The sequence below is a fragment of the Ursus arctos genome, unplaced genomic scaffold, assembly GCF_023065955.2.
Source record: "Ursus arctos isolate Adak ecotype North America unplaced genomic scaffold, UrsArc2.0 scaffold_11, whole genome shotgun sequence".
NCBI lineage: Eukaryota > Metazoa > Chordata > Mammalia > Carnivora > Ursidae > Ursus > Ursus arctos.
Genome location: NW_026622775.1, coordinates 62,613,406 through 62,637,876, shown reverse-complemented (window position 1 = coordinate 62,637,876; position 24,471 = coordinate 62,613,406). Strand labels below are relative to the sequence as shown.

The 24,471-nt window shown below is 48.4% G+C and overlaps 1 protein-coding gene across 1 annotated transcript; it reads right to left on the bottom strand.

Moving 5' to 3' along the window:
• Positions 1 to 578: 578 nt before the first annotated feature.
• Positions 579 to 22,775, bottom strand: RP1L1 (RP1 like 1). Its single transcript, XM_048212222.1, has 5 exons — positions 22,167 to 22,775; positions 15,140 to 15,281; positions 8,545 to 13,577; positions 992 to 1,040; positions 579 to 649 (listed from the first exon to the last, which is right to left on the bottom strand). The coding sequence occupies exons 1-5, from the start codon at positions 22,773 to 22,775 to the stop codon at positions 579 to 581; spliced, it is 5,904 nt and encodes a 1,967-aa protein (XP_048068179.1).
• Positions 22,776 to 24,471: the final 1,696 nt, after the last annotated feature.

The window sequence follows — 24,471 nt, the reverse complement described above, 5'->3', positions numbered from 1 at the left end:
ACCACCCACTGCCACTAGTCAAACTAACTCATACAACCTGGCCTTTTAGCTTCCCGGTTGCTTTTGAGGCCATTCTTGAGGGAGGGTCACACAGGCAGGTACAGGGAGAGGGGCACATCAAGAGTGTGAGTTTCACCTCTGCATCCTCAGCAGCTGGCACATGGCCTGGCATGAAACAGCTGCTCAACATATGTTGGATGAAAGAACTAACAAATGCCAATCATCCCGGTAGATATTGTGCCCTAAAATGCTGGTCTAAGTCATGCAGGAAAACTCTATCATAATGAGTCTTTTCAGTGCTGTTGTGACATCTGATTACAATGAACCCACTGGCAGAAATCAGAATATCTATCTGCAAGACCAGGATGAACTAGACACCATCTAGTTTCATAGTAGGGGCCAAGAGCCCTGGGCCCAGGAAGGGAGAAACTCAATTTATCCAGTAGATGGTTTATCTCCTTCCCCCATCCCTTAAATTCAGAACTTTTTGTGGGTTTGATTCTGATATGGATTTGGGAAGGTCAGGTGCGCTTGGAAGGCTGAGGTCAAAGAGGGAAAGAAAGATAATTGCTCCTTGATCATGGAACAAAAGAGCTATAAAGCATTCTCTTTACTTCTGAGTCCCCAACATTTTCTGGAGCTGCCTGTCCTGTCAGGACCTGTTTCCCACAGGGCAAGAAAAAGCTCACCATGCTGGGGCAGAGCAAAAGAGGATGTGGGGCTCAGCCTTTTCCAAGAAAATGAATCACTTTCCAACTCTTACGCTTCCCACCATTCCATCCGTTGCACCCAATGAGTATCTGTCCCTGGCTAGATTTGTCCTTTTCCCAGAATGACTGTGATTGATGGAGCTTTGAAAGGTCACTCAGTTCATCCCTTTGCCTTGAGGTAGGGTGCTCCCTAGCCAGGAATGTTAGGAGTGATCTCATCCTTTATGGGAGAGAGTGGGAAGAGTCAGAAATCAGGAGAGGGATGGTCATCCACTCCTAGCCCTGTGCCTCTGGGGAAGCCATGGTGCTCTCAGATTTCAGTGCCCTCAACTGTAAAATGCAGCAATAATAATACCCATGGTGGTGGCGGTGGGACCACCCATCTTTGTGTGGGACTGGCCCACATGTTGCAAGGTGTTTAGCATCCTGGCCCCTGTACCCCAAACTTCACTAGTGCCCCCAGCCATTGTCACAAACAAAAACATTCAATGCTTTTCCAAGGCTGCCCACAGTTGGAAAACCATAGGTTCCCTGTTCCTTATCAGGGACAGGCCAGTGGGGGTGCCAGGGATGCAATGGAGGATGGTGGGCCCTGGGTTGGGGAGACACTGGCTGGGACAAAATGTGAGAACCTGGAGGTTCAGCCCAGCAAACCAAGGACAGGATGGCAACATGGCCAAAGGTGCAGCCCAGCAGAGTGCAGTCACCCTGGCCTGCTTCTTCAGTGGGCCTCCAAGGGAAGATGGCGGAGCTTGAAGACCAGCCCAGGAGATATGAGGCAAGAGGATGCTCAGAACATGGAGTTCAGAATTGGGCTGTGTGGAAGAGCGAACCCAGGCTTGGGAGATTCAGATTAGGGTTCAAATCACAACTTCAGCATCTACTAGCCATATGTCCTTGGCAACTTAGCTCTGAAGCCATTTCTTCATCCACAAAATGGCAATATGATAGCCTTGTAGGGTTGTGGCAAGGATTAAAGGTGGAGAATGTACATAAAAGCCTGTATTTGCCTGATATACCTTAGGAGTGCTATAAGAGATGACAGATTATCTTGGGCAGAGGGGGAAGTTGCACCTTCAAGAGCAAGGTAGACCCTCCATGGAAAGTTGCCCCAGACAGAGCAAAATTCCCAAGGCAAGGACTCAAACCCAGCCAAAAGACAGTGGTCTAGTTACTGGAATGCAGACCAACAGCAGGCCCAATTGATCTAAGGGCTGTTTGAATACCTCTGGCCAAAGGTCAGGGCTGTCAGGAGCCAAGGGATTCAAGTGGCCTCCACTATGGGGCTGTATACATGACCACACTCTTTCTGTTCACTCACGCTTGGCTCCAGAGATCCTGGCTATTCACTGTTCACCATCCAAACCCATGTATGACCTCTCTGTTCCTTTGCTCCTGTCATCACCTCCACCTGCAATGCCCTTCCCTTCCCCTCTCTACACCAGAGCTCATCCCTCAAGACCCAGGGCAAGTGTCAATATCCTCCTGGTACTTTCCTGAACTGCCCAGCTGGAAGGGCCTCTTGCTCATATGATGGGTCCATACTTTACCCACATGGTGCTTTCCTCCAACAGCACTATGCCAGCCTGTGTTTTAGGGGAAGCTCCCTGACTCCCCAAATGAAAATGCTACAAGTTGCTTTTCTTGGACTGACATAGCTGAATCTGCTGAATGAAAAGTACAAAATAACAGTGACAACAACTGATAGTATTTATTGACAACTTTCCAGTGAGCAAGCACTGTGCTAATTGCTTTGTGTGTTCTTTCTGAACCATCTCAACAACTCCAGGAGGTGAGTAAAACTATTATTTTCCTTGATTTTCACATGAAGGGGGTTAAGTAAATGGAGACTGATGGTGGAGGTGAGGTTAGAGCCTCTCAGTCCACCTCTAAAGTCCACACCACTAACCATTGTACTCTGCCATTTCTCCAGTGCTGCCTCAAGGAGAGTCTAGGCAAGAACACGCTGTGGTCAGAGTTCTGGGAAAACATATAGGGAGAAAATGGCCTCTTTCCAAAGCTTTAGCAAAATACTTTAGTAAAAGCTTAAGATTTTTCCAAGTCATTAACAAAAAGGCCTGTGGTAGATAAGTCAATAATCTGGAGGGTAATTTGTGAGCAGCCAGGAGCATCATTCTGGGTGATGAGAGTCTCTTGCTTAATTATAACTAGAAGTAACAGGGTGAGGTTTATCTTTTAGATAGGTGATGGTGGCCATGGTGAGGATAAACTTGAGTGGAGCAAGGTGAGAAATGGGGAGACCCTCTTAGGAGGCAGGTGGTAGGCCTGGGAAGTTTTAGTAGAATAAAGAAAGAGGACTGGGTGGACTTGGTGGAAGAAGAGATGAATCTAGGATGGGTGGTGGTGGTGCCATGGTGTGGGTGTGGTTGGGGAGGATGGGTCTGGGATGGATGGAGATGATTCCAGTTCTGAGGAACAGGCTGAGAAAAGAAGGTGAGTTCTGCTCTGAGTGTTTGGTCCTGAGGAAAATGTACGGCCTGGAAGCTCAGGGATATGCCTGGGTTGAAGCCCTAGATTTGGGAGTCATCAGTCCAAAACTAGGAGCAGCAACAAGAGTGAGTGAGGTCATTCAGGGAGATGAAGAGAAGAGAAGAGCAGTGGGCTGGCATGAGGAAACCTCAGCATTTCAGGTTCACCTGCAGGCCATGGAGGAAGCACCAGAGCTGCACTAGCAGGGGGCCATGAGGATGAGACATTGTCAGGAGCCAGGGGGACATCATTAGGAGTGGGAGCCCTACTAATCAGGAAGACGATGTCTAAAAAACACCACGTTGTTTGGAATATAGGCCACTACCTATGATTTCAGGGTCAAGAGTGTGGTGCAGGCCAGTGGGTTGAGGTGGGAGGAGGGTATAGATGAAAGTGGGGGAGGCATGGCAGCAGCTGGGTCATGTTCCTGACCTGTGGGGGCTTTGATCGGTCTTCTCATCAACAAACTGGGCACCTTGGGTTATGATCACCCACAAATCAAGTCTAAAAACTTAAAACCCAGGAGGCTGTGGGTAGGGCTCTGTAAACCCCAGTAGGAATGAAGGCACATGTGAAGGTCTAAAAGTGCCTCTGGGGTGAGGGTATGAAAGCAACGGGAAAGCGGAGACCGGCCCTGAGGTGGAGCAGCATGAGGCAATTGCCCTCTCCTCCTGGATACTGGGACTCAGCTCAGATGCTGGGAACGCCACCAGACCAAGGGTTGAAGACCCTGGGCTGAGTAACTAAGAAGACCAGACCTGGGGGAGCTCCAGTGGAAGTCATGAAACAAGTGTGGGTCCCTCTGCCGGGGATAGCTTGGTTAGTGAGAGGGCACGAGCTCGGGGACCTTTGCTGCCCAGGTCTGTGTCTGCCCCAGGTGAGACCCATAGACAACCAGGGGCCCCCGGGCTGCAAGCTGTGCCTCTGGATCTGTGGCTTGGGGGTGGGTGAAAGGACCAGCAGAGGGAGATTTCTCTTTACCCACCCTAATTGCTTCTCCAGAGAGGGAAGCAGAGAAAGGTTGCTGTGGCTGACCTACACTGTCCCCTGGGCAGACCACAGAATGAGGGAGAGCAGGAAAACTGTGTCGGGGGTGGGTGGGGCTGGTGGGCTGGCAAGGCTGGGGAGAGGTACGCAGCCTCTTGGAGGAACCCAAGTTCTGGTGGGATGGCCCAATCACAGAATGCAGGAGTCAACTCGGCAGGGGCAGTGGGGGAGAGGCAGGTATGTGGGTTTTCCTCTGGGGATTTGTGAAAACGCACCTTCCTGAGTCCACCTCAGACACACTGAATCAGAATTTTCTGAGCGGAACTGTCCACTTGAATGAAGTTCTCTAGGTGGAAACCCTGGCCTATGATTTGTTTGGAAATCTCGCAGGATGAGTCCCCTTCCCAGCTGCACCTGCCTGGAGAGCTTCACAGATGAAGGTCAGGTTACTTTTTCCCTGGACACCTCAGATGGGCCCTTGTGGATATAAAGCCTGGGTGTCAGGGGCAGACTCAGATGCAGGGAACTGGGGGGAAGAAGAGGGTGGGTGGGCATGCAGGTGAGATAAGCGTAGGTCTGGGTTACAAGGCGCTGGATTTGCTGCTTGCGCCATTCCTCTGCAGGGCCTCTCTCAGCTCTGGGAAGGAGGCATCTGAAGTGAGATATGGTATCTGGTCTCAGTGTGCCCACTTACCCTTCTTTGGGCTTAGGCAATTCCCTTTTTTGGGATGGGTCTGTCTTCTCACCTGGAAAAAGGAAGCTGGACCAAGTCACTGATGAGCCAGCTCGGTGGAACACTGTATACATCTGAGAGCTTGACAACAAAGCTGTGCTGGGGCTCTAAATCAGACAAATAAAGTCAGAATCTCTGGGTGCGGGACCTGGACATGGGGGTCTTTGGTTCCCAGCCGCCGAAAGATGGTCCTTTTGAGCTGGAGCCTCTGATCCCCACCAGCGAGACAACAGGTTGGGGAGAAGAGCTTGGCTTCTTTTTACTACTGTTCACTTCTCTCTCCAACTTACTTCAAGGAGAAATCCCTGGCTGGAAATGTTATAAGGACTTTGGCATCGCTTTGACGAATGAATCGAGTTTGGAATCATGGATTCAGGCTAAGACTAGAGGAATGCCAACACTTTCTCGAGATGCTATGTGGAGGCCCGAGCCATGCTACCTATGCAGTATGATTGCTACAGAGAGAAGGGTGAGGGAGGAGACACGAAGAGCCCCACCTTCGGGGATGGCCCTGAATTCTTTATCTCCAAGTGAGAAGAAAACATAGAGTTTTCCATTAACAATGATTTTTCAAAGGTAAAGGGCAGAAATATTTGGGAGCTTAAGGCAGATAACTAAAAGGAGAATCCTATGGAGAGATAATTTTCCAGCTTAACTCTTAGCTTTATGAAACCAGCTAATCTCCAGCTCCTGATATCTGTATATAAGTAAGGACATAATGCAATCACTTAAGCAAACCGAGCCCATCTAATTTATTTTTCTAAGTCTTAACTATTTTGCAGTAAGTTCATTCAACAAAGTGTTGATCACCTTTAGCTAGGTTATTTATTTATGGGGCCTGAATCGAAATGAAGAAAATATGATACAATGGAAAAAATATGGGGACTTTAGATTCCGAAACACCTGTGTTTAAATCTTGGCTTTGCCCCTAATGAGCTGCGCAAGCTCGCAGAAGTTTATGAAAGTCTTCCTTGCTGCGGTTACTTCATTTGTGACATGAGGTGACAGTGTGGACTTGCCTAGTTCACAGACTTGTTGGGACCATGTACATCTAATGTGGTCACTGACGCATAACAGGCATTGAGAACACAGCAGTGCTAATGAAAATATTGCTATTTTCCCAACGTGAGTACAATGAAGTTTCATATGTTATCTCATCTACTTCTCAGCAATGCAGTGAGGGAAATAGTCCTTTCACAGTTGACAATGGGGTGCTAGCACTGGGACCTGAGCTCCTAGGTCACGCAACTCCAAATCCCATGCTGTTGCATTCTCATGATCAGAGACAGACAACACCATTTTAATGGAGTGCCCCGTCAGTGAGTGCCAGGGATGGCAGTCTCTGTCATTTGGGGAGGTCAGATTAGGAAACACAAAGGTTGGAACATCTCTTAGGGGATGACTGGGGACCTCAAGCCACAGAAGAGGTGCGTGGTGTATACGTCATGTCAATGAATAGTGACAAGTTCTGGACAACTCTGCATATCACCGCATTTAAACCAAGCTCACAATACAATCTGTTCCACTGAGGGCTTCTGACTAGGGCACCAGTGCATGTGTCTGTGTGTGTGTGCGCGTGTGTGTATTTCTAATGTAAACACTTTAAAGAATCACCTCCACAGGGGTGCCTGGGTGGCTCAGTTGAGTGTGCATCCGGCTCTTGATTTTGGCTCAGGTCATGATCTCAGGGTCCTGTGATCGGGCCCTGAGTCAGGCTCTGTGCTCAGCATGGAGTCTGCTTATCCCTCTCTCTCTACCCCTCCCCATCTTTAAAATAAATAAATAAATAAAATCTTAAAAAAGAATCACCTCCACAGAAAACTTTACAACACATCAGATTTTATTAAGAACATCTCCAGCACTTAGAAACAACAGGTGACTATAGGCATGAGGACACAGCCTACACCCAACATTGGCTTATTCTTAAGTTTTCACTTATTTTTATTTTTACTTATTTTTTATTATTAATATTTACATTTAAACAACCAGGGGGCAATACCTGTCCTTGTAGCATCGACTTCCACTTTAATAATTCTGAAAACACCAAATGGTCATGTATGAAGGGGAACGCTGGTGAGAACCAGTCAAAGAAATTCTGCCCCATCAGGAGCTCTCTACTCAGGGTCCGGTCCAAAGCTTGCTGTGGCAGGATGCAGAGAAAGGGCATTTTTTTTTAAATCTCAAAAATGATAAACAGAATATTAACACAAAGTTACAAAGGGCACAGGTAAATCAATTCATAAAAAAAAAAAAAGCTAGGATCCCAGTTGAAAATGGGCAAAAGGCTTACACATAAAATTTATATGCAAATAGCTTTTTAATAAACATAGAAAACTCTTTAATCTCACTAGCAATCAAATATATCAAAAATAGTACCACATTAAAATCAGGTACTATTTTTTGCCCATGAAATTAGCAAAAGATTTCTCATTTTTAATGGCTATACCAAACACTGATGAGCGCGTGGTGGGCTAGGTGATATAAATTCATACAGACCTTTAGAAAAGCAATTTGGCAGCACAATATCAAAAGCCTCGAAAAAAGCTGATATTTTTGGCTAAGTAATTCCACGCCTGGGAATCTATTCTAGGGAAATCACCTGCGGTTTGGGCAGAAAAATGTTAAGAAAAAAGTAAAATAATGAAACCCATCTAAATGGTCCACACTAGGGAAATGGTGAAGTAAAGTGTTTTATATTTGCATAATAAATTATTCAGGCATTAAAAATAGTTTTATGAAAAAAAATTTTGTGAAGATTTTGAGATAAATCTGCGAAATTCTTATATTGTTAAATCAAAAAAAAGAAGCATATGAGGATGAGTTCAACTGTGGAATTGTTAGGAAAAAATTGGGAAGGAACAGTAGGCAACTGCTACATTAGTCATCCCCAAGTGATGGGACAATGGGTGATTGCTTTTCCTTCTTCCTGCTTTTTTTTTTTTTGCCTTTCCCAATTTTTTACATTACCATTATGTATATTCATCAATATATATATGAATTAAGGACGTACACTTGGACTTTGGGGCTGAGAACAAATTTTGTCTAATAACCCTGAATTTATCCGTGTCTTCCAAGTAGTCACATCTGCAGAGTCGCCAAATATATTCAAGACTAGAAAAAAAGCACCTCAAAGTCGAACGAGGTGAATGCCAAGAGAGGCCAAGGAGAAAAATAACTGGAGATCAATAGGCAAAAGAATGAGACCAAAAACAAACACACAAACAAAAACTCTCCTGGAACATTTCCAGTCAGTTCCATCCTCCTGGGCTCAGCAGGAAAATGGAGGGGTCCAGCTGACTTCGGATAACAGGGCAGATCTGAGATAACCCTCTTTCACACGGTGCATGGGATTGGCCAGCGGGGCCCTGTGAAGCTCCAGAATTTAAAACCCAGGGATAGCGTGGCTGTGTCCTTGGCAAGTCCTGATGCTTCTCCATGCTCTTTGCACATCTCCAGGGCACCGAGCCACACTCAGGTGTGTAGACAAAGTATTAATAAAAACAGACTCATGACCACCTTGCAGCTGGACTTCTAGAAATCTAAGTCATCTTGGCCAAAGCCATCTGTCCTGTCCAGGGTGAGGTTTTCAAACCTCATTTCTGTGAAAGCAAGAGTTTTAACTACCTTCTCAGCTTCTAGGCCAGAAGCCTCATCTGCCTCCTGCTCTGAAGACCTTGGGCCCAAGGGCACCCCTTCTTGCTCAGAAGTGGAGCTTTCCGGATGCATGCCTGTGATTTTTCTCTTTGGACCAGGTACTCCCTTGGACTCCTCTTCAATGTTCCTCATGTCGCCGTTCAAAGGCTTTTCTTCAGAGCCTTTCTGAGAGAGCTGAGAACAGTTTCCCAGAGATGATATGCTGGAGGAGGCGAGGCCTGCTTTCCAGCCTGACCTTTGGCAAGGGCTGTGTCCACCTGGGGTAGGGGGCAGTGCTGGCTTCCCCTCTTGATCTGGGCTGCTGTTTCCAGAAGTCTCACCTGGCTGACCCTTTCCCCAGCCGACTTGCGGGCTACCTTCTTTCTCCCCTTGGTTTCCTCCCCCTGACTCTAGCTGCCCCTCTCCTTCAGCTTCCCGGGCCTCTGCAGTTTTGACACCATAGTTCTGTCCTCTTGGACTTGGGTCACCTCCTCCCGAGGCTTCACCTTCCAAACTGGCATCCGCCCCAGAGCCCTCTTCCATGTTTTCTCCCTTCCCACCAGAGCCCTGCTCCTCCCCACCTGCTCCCTCTGGGCCATTGCCTTGCCCGGAACCTGTGCTCTCTTCTCTCTCCTGAACAGCTGACTCCTCCTCTCCCCCTGGGGGGTCTCCATCTCTGCCAAGGGTCTGGCTGCTCTCACCCTCAGCCCCCTCTGTCCCAGGGTCCTGGTCTAATCCCAGCTCCAGGCCTCCATCCTGGACAGTCCCTGTCCCCAAGGGGTCCCCCTGAAGGGGCTCCATCCCTCTCTTCTCAGCGGCCTCCCCACTAGCACACCCCCCTTTCTTCTTTTGCAGAATGTGCTGCAGGTCGAAGGCCTTTCTGATGGGTGCCCTGGATGCCCCCATTGTGTCCTTCGGGGACGTGGGGATCGGTTTCTTCTGCATGCAGGCCTCACAGGGACAAAACTCCTCCCCCTCAGCCTCCCCAACCAGCCAGGTCCCCAGGGCTCCGCTGAGTGTGGATGCCTCTTCCTCTGCGGGGAAGGAGAGGGGCCCTGGGCTTCCAGCCTGCCCAGAGAAGGCCGAGAGGTGCCGCAGGCCCTGGAGGCGGCGCCTACGCAGCTCGGTCTGCAGGGACATCTCCCACCTGAGGGCTTCCCGGGCCGGCCCTGGCGTCCTGCCCCCTGCCCGGCTCTGGATCTTCCGGAGCTCGTTCTCGGTGCTCTCTCGCAGCCGCCGGCCCAGGTCCTGCTGCAGCTCCGCTACCATCTGGTCCAGCAGGGGGTTGTTCTGTAGACTCCAGCGGGTTCGGAGCTCAGCTGTGGCGCTGGAGAGGTGGGCCATGAAGGCCTTCTCCATCTTCCTCAGCAACTTGGACACCCAGAGGGGATCAGGGTCCAGAGACACTCTGCGGGCTGCAGAAGAGCTCGTCTCTCCAAGCCCCTGGGTGCACTTGGCCTGGGTTTGCACATGGTGTGTGTCAGCAGCTTTGGACAACTTCTCCAAACCAGGCTCAAGTTTGGGGCCACTGGCATTTGCATCCTTCTCGCTGAGGCTCCTAGGGAGCTCTATGGGTTTCTCTCTTTTCCCTAGAGGGCAAAGTATAGTGGAGGCAGGGTCTCTTCCTGCTTCCTCTTCCTGTGTACTCTTACCTTCCTGTGCACCCTCCCCTTCCTGAGAGTTAGCCTCTGACAGTTCTTGTCCCATGACTCTTCCCTTTTCTGGGAATCCCTGGACACCCTCTCCTTGCAGTTCTGCTATTTCTTTTTCTTCTCTGACTTTCTCTAATGGTACCTCCTCTTCTTGCATTGTGTTTTCAACTACTTGGTCCAGGTTACTGCCCAGCACCTGCCCCCTACTGTTTCTCTCTGCCTCATCTTCTCTGCTGCCACAAGCCCATGCTTGGGAATTGGAAGAGGCTGTGGAACTACTCAGCTGTTGGTTTCCTGGATCCTCTTGGTTCTCGGAGGTTCTAGAATCAGGCCTCTGGCAGGGGATTTTCAAGGGCAGCGTTATGCTCTCAGGGACCAGGGCGCACTCCATGGCACAGGGTCCGCTGCCCTCCCCTGAGCCTCCAGAGCCACTGCCGACATCCACGCCAGATGAGGACGTTGGAGTGAGGTCCTCAGTCATGATATTGGACCTGAGGCCTGGCAGAGCCTGGCACCAGCCAAGCTCCCAGAGGCCTGAGACTGGCTCACCTCGCCTGGGGCCGCACCCCGGCCACAGGGCCTGGAAGGTGCTCAGGAGCTCCTGGTACCGAGGAGAGTCTATGAACCTCACTTGGCCAGTGGTAGACCCAAGGTCTTCATCAAAGAAGTGGAGTCCAGCTAGACATGTGATAAGGGCCTGGGCAGAGCGGCTGAGCCTCCTGCCTGCTGCGCTGGACACTTCGGGCAGGCTGCTGGGCCGGCCCCGCTTGGAGCCTATCAGTGCCTTCATAATCTGTATGGAGGCAGAGACCTTGTGCGGAAGCACGCAAGGGCCCACACCACAGTCCACGGCCATGCCTTTGCCTGACCCAGGCTCCCTGGGGTCTTCGGAAACTCCACTACAAGGAAGACCCTGTCCTGACCTGGGACAAGCTTCACCAGTCACTGGCTCTGCTTTTTCACTGGCGGCCCCTTCATGTGACAGTTGTCTGACCTGCATTGGCTCCCCTAGACATGCTGGGGAATGTTTGTCAACAGGGTCCTCCTTGGGGCCTTCTGGATCACCCCCGGTCACATCTGTACTCTCACCCACCATCTCACTTTTCATGGATATGGGCTCCTCTGGGATGTTGCTCAGCCATTCACGGACCACAGCATCTGGTGAGGCTCGGGGCAGAGCACCCAGTGCCATTCTGCCATCTTTCTCTTGCCCCTCCAGGCTTTCCCCTCCACCAGCCACCTTCCCGTGGAATATTCTCCCAGACCTGAGGCCACAGCTGGAGCTGCCCCTTCTCGAGGCTTTGACTGCTTTCCCCATTGCCCCTGACTGAGAGCCAGGGGGCCGCGGTCGCCATGCATCAAGCTTGCCTTCCCTCAGCTGTCCCCCACCTGGCCCCCAGTCAGCACCGGGGCTGCTGCTGCACAAAAGGTGTTTCTTGACAAAAGGCCATGTCCTTGGGGGAGTGGGACAGTATCTGCTGCATACCAAGCAGACCTCAGAGAAGGGCCCCTGGCTGCCCAGTGGCTGGGAGGTCTGCAGGGCATGAGTCTTATCACTGGGGGTCCCGGGGAACAGGGATGTGCTGATCGTTGAGCAGCAGCAGCCTCGGTGGGTTCCTGGCCTCCCTGCCTCGGGCTGTCCAACTAAAGGCCAGGAAGGCTTGGGAATGCCACCCCCTGAGTTTTTGTCGAGACCATCAGCTTGGTTGCTCAAAGAGTCTGATATGTTGGAAGGTGTGGGAGCTGGTGAGCGTGCCCTGAACTCAGGGTCCCCTTCAGTCTCAGCAGAAGGAGAGTATGGGGGGTAGAAATCGGAAGCAGAACCAGAATTGCTCACAGGGGTAATGAGAGCACTGCTGACCCCCTGTGCATACTGGGAATGAAGAGAAGCAGAGGAGGATGGCCCCATGTCCTGGGAGGCCTGGTTCCTGGCGCTGGGTGAGCTTGCAGAGAGGGGTGGCGCTGGGCCATCTGGATGGGCCCTGCCTCCGCTGGGAGGTCCCGGCATCTGCCTGGGCACAGGTGAGTCACATGGGCAGTGGGTGTGCCTTCGGGTGTAGTGCTGCCTGGAGCGGCCTAGCTGAGCCCCTCGGCTGAGGCCAGAAATGCTAGGTGAGGACACAGCACTGGCTCTGCCCTTCTTTCTCCTCCTGCCTGGGACTGAAGCGCAGGCAGAAGGTGGAGAATGGCCTTCTGCAGTGTCCCCAGAGCCAGAATGACCTAGAGCCAAGGGTGGTCTTATCCCAGACCTACCCTTAGCCTGGGAGTGTGTGATACCCTGTCCACTCTCCTCTGCCTGTGAGTCCTTGTGCCTCAAAGACAAGGGACTCCCCGTGGGAGGACTGGGGCCTTCCCCCTGAGTGGCCTTTGTCCAGGAAGTAGTCACGGCCCTTGTCTTGTTCAGGCAGCCCTGGTGCTCTTCACCCCTTTCACTAGACTCCTCGTGAGACCCAGCACTCCCTGAGGAGTCAGAAAGAGCACCTGCTGAGCCTTGGGTCTGGGGCTTCAGGCAGCAATGGCGCTCCCTGCTGCCCTGCCCTGCTCCCTGTGGACCTGGGCTCTCATTAATCCTGCATGGGCTGCCAGCTTCCCACTCTGCTCCCCTCTGAGAGGCAGCCCCCGGGGCTGAATGTAGGTCGCAGCTGCCCACGCTGCCCTCCGGAGACCTGGAGCAGCAGGAGGAGTTTGGTTCAGAGTCTTTGGGGGCTCTGTCACTGGAGGCAGGACTGACACTGTCCTTGCTGCTTCTTTTCCTGCTGGTGAACACTTGGCTACAGGGCCTCCTGGAATGGGAGTGTTGGGTCAGCCTGGATCTCCTCTGAGAGGCCGTCCCTTCTCCCTGGGTAGAGTACAGGGGGTTCATCCAGATCTCATACCTGGATCCTGGCTGCCACCGGCTTCGGCTAAGGGCTTCTTCACATCCTGCCTCACAGGGCCCCCGTCCCTGTGCCCCAGGCTCCGAGGAGCCCCCAGGGTGGTCCTCCCACACACAGTGGAAGGAGTCCACTTCCCCCAGGACAGGGACCTCCTCACTGGCTGCTGTGAGGGCACTGGCCCTCCCCACCCTCCTGGACCACAGGAGCGCATCCTCGCCAAGTAGATGGAAGCGGACTTTCATCTCCACAGACAGGCTGCCATCCTCGTTCATGCGGACCTTTTTCTCAACATCGTCACTGGCCACCAATGGGCCGAGCTGGGCAGGCACGTCCTGAGGCTGTCCGTCAAGAGCAGGGCCCATCTGAGCACAATGCAGGGACACCGGGGGGTTGCTGAGACCAGACCTCTCTGACAGCAAGGAAAACCGCCGTGGCCGGCTGCCCGACCTGGACCTTGAGTGGATCACACTCTGCTTGGCCTTTGGCCCCCAGCTTCCTGGCACACAATGAAAGTAAGAGAAGAGAGGAAAGACAGTGAGCTACTAAGGGGAGCTTCAGGGTCGGAGAATAAAGACTAGTCATGAGGCTTTCATCTCTTAAACACCCTTGCTGTCCCCAAAACCACAAAGTAAGGACAGAAACCATTCTAGAATGACTATCCAGTCTGCAATTTGTGAACCAGCAAAGCCCAGTGAGATGAAGTTACAGTCTGAATTCAGGCTCAACTCTGCCACTTCCTGGCTGTGTAGTTTTTGGCAGAGCCTCTTTACTGAGTTGTAAAATAATAATGGTAGGTTTGTTTTGACGATGCAAGGCAATGCATATAAAACTTTCTGCAGAGTTGTTAGCACCAAGTATGTGCTCAAGAGACAACAGAGTTGGGAGGCAGAGGAGCAGTGCCCAGAGCTAACTCCGGGCCCTGCTCCCTCCCACCCCCAGTGCAGGAAGCAACATCAAAAAGCACCTGCATAGGCACTGATTGTAAACTGTAAAATGCTTTGCAATTATTAGTGGTGATTTCTCATCCTAACACTCATCAAGCTTTGGGGTTGATAAATGATTGCAAGGAAGGACCTGGACACACAATAGCAAGTCCTGATAGTCAAGCTTGCACCCTAGCCGTGACAAGGAGAAGAAAAGGAAGCCAACTGAAGGAAGAAAGAAGTGATCCCAAGAAAGAATGAAGCCCTTAGTACTTTCTCATTTCATCTCCTCTTGCTTGGCAAGAGGAAACGTCTAGGGGAGGCTGAGCCTGTGGCCAGCAGTAGAACAGATCCCACAACATGAGTCCATCTGGACAGGTTTCAACAAGGTCTGCTCTTCCGTAAGCACCTAATGAAACTGAGAGCTCCTCCAGAGGGGGCTCTGTGGCTTACAGGTCTTTGTACCTCTAACACCTGGCATGCAGTGATCACCAAAACCATTATTGTCATTTCTTAGCAGCTTTTCACAAAGGATATTATTTTGTTTATTCACCAAATTTGCCCATTTCCATTCTGATGATTTTGCTGGAAATTTCAACCTGGAATTGTTAATTATGCCTTTAAAATAATGTGTTTTTAAATAACAATGCCTACACTCTGGCACATAGTAGGCTTTTTGTAGGGTTACACATACAGTTGGATATATAGATTGATGAATAGACGGAGGATCAATGTTATTGTTAGTTTTAGTCCATTTGGCTTCTACTGTTGTCTAGGGACTCATGACTCTTGAAAGATGCAAATGTCACATACCCATGGTCCATTGCCTCCATAATGTCATGCCCACCTTAATGAAGCTTATCTTAGATACTAGAAACTTCGAGTTCAAGATCTCCTAATCTCTGTTCTTGTTAAATACCAGACTCCCCTCTCTCACACACCAGTCAAATTTCAACCCAATTAAGGTTGATGGCAGTAAGAAAGAGGAAGAGGCAAGGGTGACCCAAAACAAGTGGGATACCCAAAAATTGGAGCAAAAGACAGGTTTTTAAAATTATCTTGAAGGGATATCTGCCTAGTCCTACTGCACCACTATCCAGCAAACAAAACTGGGGAAACTCCAAAACTAACTCACCGGTTTTGTTTCTTGGAGTCTGCCCAGATAAAGTTTCAGTCCCATATCTTCTAGAATCTTCTATTGCCAGTGGTTTGAAAGACTCGTAGCCAGCACATACTAACACTGAGGGACTGTGGAGCAGACCCTTCAGAGAGTCCACCTGAAGAAGGAGAATGTTGAGTTAGGAGGTTTGGTTTGTAGAACCCATCTTCTGCCCAGGGAGACAAAGAGGAAGAATCCGATCACTCTGGCCCTTTCCTGAACTTTGCACATCTCACCCCAAAATCCTGATTTTATCCACTTGCCATAATACCTCCATAACTAACCAGGGGCTGAGGTCCTATCACCATGACCTTCCTCTCTACCCGTACCCTTCCCTCCACCTGGTATAAGGCCTGTGTGGTTTAGGGGTTTTTCTGGATGTCTCAGGTAGAAATCACTTCAAGAAGTCTTTGACCTGCTTCCCTGACCACACTTGCACCCTCCAGAATATGTATTTTTTAAAAGCAACTGGGGGCTTCAGAGGGGAGGGGGGTGGGGGAATGGGATAGGCTGGTGATGGGTAGTAAGGAGGGCACGTATTGCATGGTGCACTGGGTGTTATACGCAACTAATGAATCATGGAACTTTACATCAAAAACCAGGGATGTACTGTATGGTGACTAACATAATATAATAAGAAAATATTATTATTTAAAAAAAAAGGAAGGGGGGGCGCCTGGGTAGCGCAGTCGTTAAGCGTCTGCCTTTGGCTCAGGTCGTGATCCTGGCGTTCTGGGATCGAGTCCCACATCGGGCTCCTAGGCTGGGAGCCTGCTTCTTCCTCTCCCTCTCCCCTGCTGTGTTCCCTCTCTTGCTGGCTGTCTCTCTGTCACATAAATAAATAAAATATTTAAAAAAAAAAAAAGGAGAAACAATCCCTGTGATGTGAGACTGAAAAAAAAATTAATTAATTAATTAATAAAACAAATGTTTAAATAAATAAATAAATAAATAAATAAATAAATAAATAAATAAATAAAATAAAAGCAACCAAAGCAGAAGGGCCTCCAGCCGCCCTATGGAGATCTGATTCACTGTCTCACTCATTTCTCGCAAAGAGTTCTCTCCTGGGTCCAATCTGTGTTTTCCAGTATAATCTCGAGCCCATCACCTCTGTTTTCAGCCCTTCTGGAACAGAGAAGGACAAGGCCACTCTCTCTACAGGTTCCTCCATTTATTCCCTAGGCTCCTGCCCAGAGCTTTCCTTCCCCACCTGCCATCCTTTCCCACCCACCCTAGGACATCCTGGGCTGGATGCTGAGCAGGCAACATTGCATTCCAGAAAACAGGTCCTTGCTTTCAGAAAAATCTCACATGGCTCTGAGGCCCCTACCACACATGTGAGACTTTGCACTATTTATGACATTATATTGTAATTGGCAGTGTTGGGGGATTTAGTTTTATCTTCAAAGGGTTGAATCAGTTCTTTATTTTCTCAAATTAGAAGTGTATGTTCATTAACAAGGAAATGAGAAAAAGAGAATTCTTGCATTCTCTCTTCACAAATGACATTAAATTAGCTGTACACTATCTCTTTCAACCTAGTTAATTAGAAGTTTCTTTCAAACAACTAAGCACATTTCTTTGTTGATTTAGAGCTCTAATGCATCACAAAAATACAAACATGACCCAAGTCTATCAATTTATAGATGTAGTCATACTTCCAGGAAATCAGAATTTTCCAAGGGGGAAAAAAACTCAGGGCTAAATAATGTTCCCAATCTAGAAAGAGGTCAAGGTTTAGGATCCACACACACACAAAAAAAGAGTTATTGAGAGTATATTGAAAGTGTTCACCTAGTTGAGGACCTAAAAACTGATAATCCTGCCACAACGTGACCTGGGGAACAATGAGACCAATTTATTTACAGAAACTCTAATAGTTCTGCATTAAGTCTATATGAAAATACATTAATATTTTTTCTCCAATTAACTTATTTTTGTACCTGCTCTTTCCCTTTCTCCATACCCACTAAACTGTAGCTAATTGAACGTAGGGACCTAGATTTATTTACTGTATCTTCTGCATGTAGCACACACTAGTACATAGCAAATGTGCCGTAATTCAGGAGTTTTCTTACATTATGACTCTGACATTATTAATATTGATTCTATCATTTGCCAGCCATGCAACTATGAGCAAATTACTTAACCTCTGTGCCTCAATTTTCTTACCTATACCAGGGAAATAATAACATGAATTGCCTTGTGAGTTTGTGCAGGAGATATCATGTCCTAGATTAGTCAACCTCTATTTTACTCTCTTTCTGGTGTAATTTCCAGTACAGCAGAGTGTACAAAGCTCTCTATATATCTCCTGGACTCCCTTGCAGCTAGAATTCTAACCATGAAATCTTTCCAATAATTAGATGCACTTGAACAAGGTAGGAGAAATGACAGTGAAGTAGAACCCATCTTTCTTTTGCTTTTGACTGTTGCCACAAGAAAAAAGGCAAAGGCATAAAGGGGCATGTGCAGCTGAGATGGCAAAAGCCACACTCATTGTTCCAGTACCCAGTCACCAACTTTCTGCATATCAACAGATAGCAGTGGTACATGCCCTGCCTGATTCCAGACCTCAGCAATGGTGGGCTGATACTGAACACAATTTTTCCGGGGACATCACCCCAACAACCCACTTGCTTGATTGTGTTAGAGGTATCTACCCAGATGGCTCAATTCTGTGATATTCTGGGAATTATTTCCAGAAACCTAGCCTATGATCCTCCAGCTTTCCAATATTTAAGCACAAAACTCTCTGTGTATAGTTTCTTAATGCTTAAGATACCTACAGAGGTTTCTGTTTCCTATACTCAATCATGACTGATTCAATCAATGTACAGTATCAGAGGTTGTTGCTGGCAGTAGACCCTCAAGGATAAGAGTCTTGGATTAGTTATCTGACCTGATTGGGTTTGAAGGCAGTGATAATCTGGTTACAATGGAACACTGGTGGCCTACCACACAAAGTGATAAAACAGGTTCTTGGATGATCACCTCTGACACTAGAATGCATCACTTACTGAGAGCAGGACTTTGACCATCACTGGCTGCCATGATAGACCCTTCTAATGAGAATGAGAGCTGCAAGGACTATGGAGTAGGCTGGCTTCTCTGACTTAAAGAAAATGGCAAACTCAAGGTCTAAACTCTCAGTTCAGGGATGGCCAGAGGACCGGGGTGCTTCTACTATACTAAAAAAGAATCTCTTTTCTCTTGTAGCCAAACATGAGATGCAGAAACCAATTTTTCTAGTTGTTTAAATACAGCTGAAATGACCATTGTGTGATCCATCAAGCTGTACATCAAGTGTGCAAAGCAGCACCCCATCATCAGGAGGTGATGACATGTTCTAGTTCAGGCTCCAGACATTTGAACAGAAGGCATAAGTAAATTGCATGAGCCACACTCTTAGTTCTCCTGCTTCTGCTGCATTGCCATCTCTCCTGCCTACACACTTACAACTTCCTGAGGGAGTTCCCTATGACCAGTTAACTGAAGAAGAAAATATTTGATTCTGGGTTTCAGATGGTTTCACAGGATATGCTGACACAAGTCAAAAGTTGACTGCTGCACCATTACAGACCCACGTGGGAGACCATAAAGGGCAGTGGGGAAGGAAAGTACAAGGGACAATGTTATTTAACTGGCTACTTTTCACGGAAGGAGCAATGGCAGGAAGTTCTATGGCAATTCATAAGCATTGGTTAGCAGTTCATTCTGACAATCAGAGCCTTGGAAGGAACAAGACTGGAGGGTTGGTGACAGGGAACTCTAGAGAAGAATCTGTAAATGGGTCTCCCAGAATGTGCTCAGAAAATGAGAACATTTGTGTCCCACTGAATGCTCGCCAGAAGGCGATAATCATGTGGACAAATGACCTGTTCAATGGATGTTAGTCATTCTTCCAACCACCCCAAGGTGCGCTCAATTGGCTCATGAACAGAGCAGCAAAGTAAACATGAACTAGAACTGTAAAGTACTTCATTCATGTGGGTCTGACTGCCATGTCTGCTGAGGGTCCAATCTTCCAAGAGCAGAGATCCATGCTAAACTTGTGCCAAAACACTTGTGATTTGCCGCATACCTTGAGGTACCCAGCCAGCCATCTCATGGGAAGGTAATGACATTAACCCCTCCATCATGGGGAGTCAGAAATGTGGATTCACTGGAATAGACACTAATTTTAAATATATATTTCCTTCCTTGTCCACATCCTTCCAGTATTACCATCCATGGACTTACTGAATACATCATTCAATATTGCCATAATCCATGAAAATTACTTCTATCCAAAGAACTCATTTTATAGCAAAAGAGGAGAGGCGGTGCACGAACACCCATGGAATTCACTGTGTAGCCATATATCCCATCACCCAAAAGTAGCTATAACTTAGAGAATGGTGGCTCATTCTATGGGCACTAGTTGAAAGGAATCACTTTATAATGTTGAGGCATTATCTTGCAAGATGTGATATGTGCTCTGGACTGGCAAGCACTATACAGTATAGCGCTGTTTCTCCACAGGTTACAGATACCCGGGAATTAAGGGGTGGGAATATGAGCAGCTCCTCTCACTATTACACCTGTGACCTAGCTACAAACATTTTGCTTCCCATCCCAACAACTTCAGGCTCTGATAGCTTGGAGGTCTCTGGGTCCAAGGGAAAATGTTCTCACCAGGAGACACAACAGCGGGTCAGTGAAGTTGAAAGTTTAGACAGTCACTTGGCCATATGGGGATCCTTGCAACAATGAACCAACAGGCAACAAGGGGAGTTCCATGTTGAATGGATGATTGATTCCATAATGGGTTTCGCAGAGTGAGAGTTTGGATCCTATTCAAACTTGGTTAGGGGGAATAGGGTTGCTGTCATGCAAATAGGGTCAGGGAAAGGGGGGGAATAGGGCTGCTCTTATGCAAAAAGGGTAGAGGAAAAAGTCATCTATAGCCCAGGGAATCCCTTGAGTGCTTTCTGTGGCTGCCATATTCAGTGGTAAAAATTAACACAAGGCTACAACAGCTCAGGAAGGACTTCCAAGGGCTCAGAGTCCACAGGAATGAGGTACCACATGCTAGCACATAGTAAATACAGTATAATTTAGATGGTGGAAATGGTCCAGCCAATCTACCATATCCATAACCACATTCAGCTGAGGGGCTGGCAGAGGGCAATGGGAACACGGACAGCAGAAGGAAACCTAATACCATCAATGGCCTTGCAGTAGATAACCTATTTTTCTTGGCAACTCTGCTAGGCATGAATCAATTTTCTATGTTTTGCCCTTGCCTCCCTCTAGCACTTTTTATAAGGCATTTTGGTGCACTGGGTGTTATACGCAAGTAATGAATCATGGAACTTTACATCAAAAACTAGGGACGTGGGGCGCCTGGGTGGCACAGCGGTTAAGCGTCTGCTTTCGGCTCAGGGCGTGATCCTGGCGTTATGGGATCGAGCCCCACATCAGGCTCCTCCGCTATGAGCCTGCTTCTTCCTCTCCCACTCCCCCTGCTTGTGTTCCCTCTCTCGCTGGCTGTCTCTATCCTGTCGAATAAATAAATAAAAAATCTTAAAAAAAAAAAAAAACTAGGGACGTACTGTATGGTGACTAACATAATATAATAAAATAATATTATTTTAAAAAAAGAAAATAAAAATTACTCATTAGCCTGCCATCTGGAGTCATGTCATAAAAAAAAAAAAGGTATTTTGGTGACTTGATAGTTAAGTCTTAAGACAGAGGCTACAGAGGTGGGCTTGTGCCCAGAGGATGGATGGTACAGTGCTGATGTGACTCTGGGGGGAAGGTGAATATTTTTTTTAAGATTTTTATTTATTTATATGATAGAGGGAGAGAGGGAGAGAGAGAGAGAGCACAACAGGGGGAGCGGGAGAGGGAGAAGCAGACCCCACTGAGCAGGGAGCCTGATGCGGGTCTTGATCCCAGGACCCTGGAATCATGACCTGAGCCGAAGGCAGTCACTTAACCAACTGAGCCACCCAGGTGCCCCGCTAATATCTTTTTATTGTAGGAAAGACAGCTACATACTTAGGTGGGAACACGCTGCTATAGCTGCTGCTTGTCAATTTAAGTAGTGGTACAATAGTGTATACAGCGTTAAATAGTAATAGGATTAGATTATGGGGACACGTTGATTAGATCAAGCCACCTCCATCCCATGCACCTATGCTGTACATTCATGTTCTGAAGGAGCTGGAAAGGCAAAAATTACATTCACTAGCCTTCTTCCCAGTTCTGGCTGTATGCAGATTGGGCTCTCCATCAATTAGATGCACTTGATCAAGTCTGGGAAAGCAAGTGAGGAAGACACCATCTCTTTGTGCTTCTGGTTGTTGTTGCTGTGCAAATGTGTGGGTACCTGGAGGCCATAGCAGCCCAGGCAGCAGGTTAAACCTGGCACCTCAGTGCTCCTGCATGTCAAGAATATCAATATGCAGCTGTGGCTGTTTCCTGATCCCAACATCATAAACTTGGATGACACTACAGAGAAGTATTCTTGAACTCAATAATCACAGTAGCTTCAAGCAGGGTCGTAGCTTCCTGCAGAATGCTGGGAGCTATTCCTGTAGACCCATCTTAGAGCTCATGCCTCCAGCTGTCCAAAGATTTGGGAATCCCCTAATGTCCTGCGTTAGATTACTTTCTGCTCAAGGTACTTTGAGGAGTTTTTGTTTTCTGCACGTTGAACTCTCACTGAAAAAGGTGGTATTGGATAATAGAAGAATTGGATAAGAAAATAATAAAAGTGTGCAAGGCATGGTGTCTGGCACTCACTAAGCATTCACTAAATGGTAACCAAAATACGAACAATAATTGCTTGTTTAATTGACTGCTTGTTTCCACTCCTTTAATTCACCTGTTATTAGTAGCAGGGCAATCAGTGCCTCTTTGTAAGGAATAACCTCCCCATTCCATCTAAGTATTTTGATCTGAGGTCCAGAGAGCTTTTTAAAGGAAATAACATACCCCAACAGCCTACCTTTTTCCCACTCGTCGTGTATACCTGCTTCACAGGAAAGTGCAAAAGATCTGAGGCTTTGCTGAGAAAGGCCGTCAAGTTCCTTGTATTTCTATGGCTGAGAACCACTGTCTGCTGGAATCTAGGGTCTCCATTCTTAACCAGCATTATCCTCCTTGGGGCCTTAGGACCGTTGCAGGAAGAGGATGTTCCTGGCGCCTCATACTGACTTTCAAAATCTCTCGACTGCTGAGCAGATGGGCTTCTCCCTTGTGACCAGCCTGGCCTACTGGGTGTTTTGGGGGGCTTCTTATCAGAGCAGAGGTAGCAGCCACCATCTTCCAGCTGTTCCAGGGCATTGAGGCCATGCAGGCCCCGGGGTGTGGTGACAGAACGCACCCCAAAGGAGAGAGGCACACGCTGAGAGAGCTCGTCCATCAGAGCACCAAAGCTCTTGAAAGTGCGCTGGTCAACAGCCAAGCGAACCCCAGTAAACCGGGGATCCCCTCGCTTGAGGAAGGTTATCTTCTTGGCTGGCATGACCTGGGTGACAGAGGGGGTCCGGGCCATGGAAGGCAGGAGGCACTCACGGTGGCTGGGGGCCTGGGCATCCCTCAAGGTGCTGTTCATGGCAGAGAGGCCCAGGCAGCTGGAATGGATAAGAGGAAGAGGAAAGTCAGAGACCAACCCAGGGGAGTTTCCTTTTCCTCTCTCCCTTTTTTACAGAGGTGCTTCCAGACCATCCCAAATTTATACCACTCAGCTATGTAGAAGCTGGTTAATCCATTTTGATGGAATAGAAGGAAGGCCAAAGGTTTGGCACCAGGCAGATGTGAATTCAAATCCCAACCCCCCACTTCTTACCTGTGTGACCCAGGAGGTTAATGACATAGTCTGTGTCTTAGTGGATCCCACCTGTAACATGCAGCCATATTCACTCTGCATAGTAGTGCGAGGTCCCATGTGTAACCCAAGGGAGGAGTATAGACAAAAAGTCTTGTAACCCAAAGAGAATGCCACCAAGTCTTTATTATATGGTGATGTTTGCTTTAAAGTAAAAAGAATGTCCCCCTCTTCCCATCCCTCCAAAGTCTTTGGAAGATGCATGATGGACCCTATGGGAGAGTACCCCAGCCTGCTGCCATCGACATAGGAGACTGAGGGCTTAGCCCAGGCTTGATAGGGTTGAGCCATTTCGTTCAACTGTTCATTTCTATTCCCACTTCAGGGAAGCCCCATTGTCTTGCCCGGGACTTTGGAAAAGCCTCCCACAGGCTCTTCCTGTCATTGCCATGCTCTGTTCTGTGCACCTGCTGGCCAAGTTGTCCTGAAACCCTGTTTTTACCTGGGCATTTCCTATGCTCCAAACCCTTCAAATGGTTCCCCAGTGTCTGCAGAAGAAGCTCAGGCTTGTTATCTCACAATTTGAGGGTCTCTCAGGCTTTCTTCTGGCTGCCCCCTTGAGCCTCAGCTCCTGCTTCTTTCCCATAGGAACTCTCCACTCCTATCTGGCCTCCTGGCACTGAGGATTTCCCCACATGGTAACCCCCGTCCTTCTGCACCTTGCCTTAGATTCCCTCCTTTGTGGAGCCTGCCCCAATCCCCCAGTCTGGGGTAACCCCCATTTTTCAGTACAACTCCCCTGACATTTCCTATATCCCAGGCCTGTATCCTTCTTGGCCAAGTACCCCCAGCCTGGGAGGAAAACCTGTACTCCCTGGGGTTCCAAGCCCCATGCTTAGCATAGATCAGGGATCCAGGAAATACACACTGATTACTAATGTCCATATTTCGCAGATCCTCATAGCAATGCTTAATCCTGTCAGTAAGATGACACTTGATGAATTATGGTCAGGTGAGGAGCCTTTCCCACTTCCACGTGGTTCAGACCACAGCAGGACCCTCATAAATGTGCACACTGCAAGTAAAGGTGGTCTTCCCTGCTGTAGCTGCGAAGCCCACTTATGGCTCAGTGGTGCCGGCATCTTCGTTCCTTACCTTTGCTCTCTATCTACCCACAGTCATCTCAGGGGAAAGAACTCCTCTCATTTTCAAAATCACGGTGCACAAAGAGGCCTTATAATCCTCTCTCATCTCTGGTACAAACTTTATAATTAGCTTCTTCAAACTCCTGCCTCCCAACTAATCCCTTTAAGCCGCTTTCTTAGACCTCCCACTAACATCCCTGCAGCAGCCAGATGCTGTTACCCAGGCATGTCCTCCTGCAGGACTAACTTTTCTTCCCACTTGATTTCCATTTTCACTTGTGATAATTCACATCCTTCTTGGCCCTTACTGAGGGACTGAGAGGGGAAAAAAGGGTGAC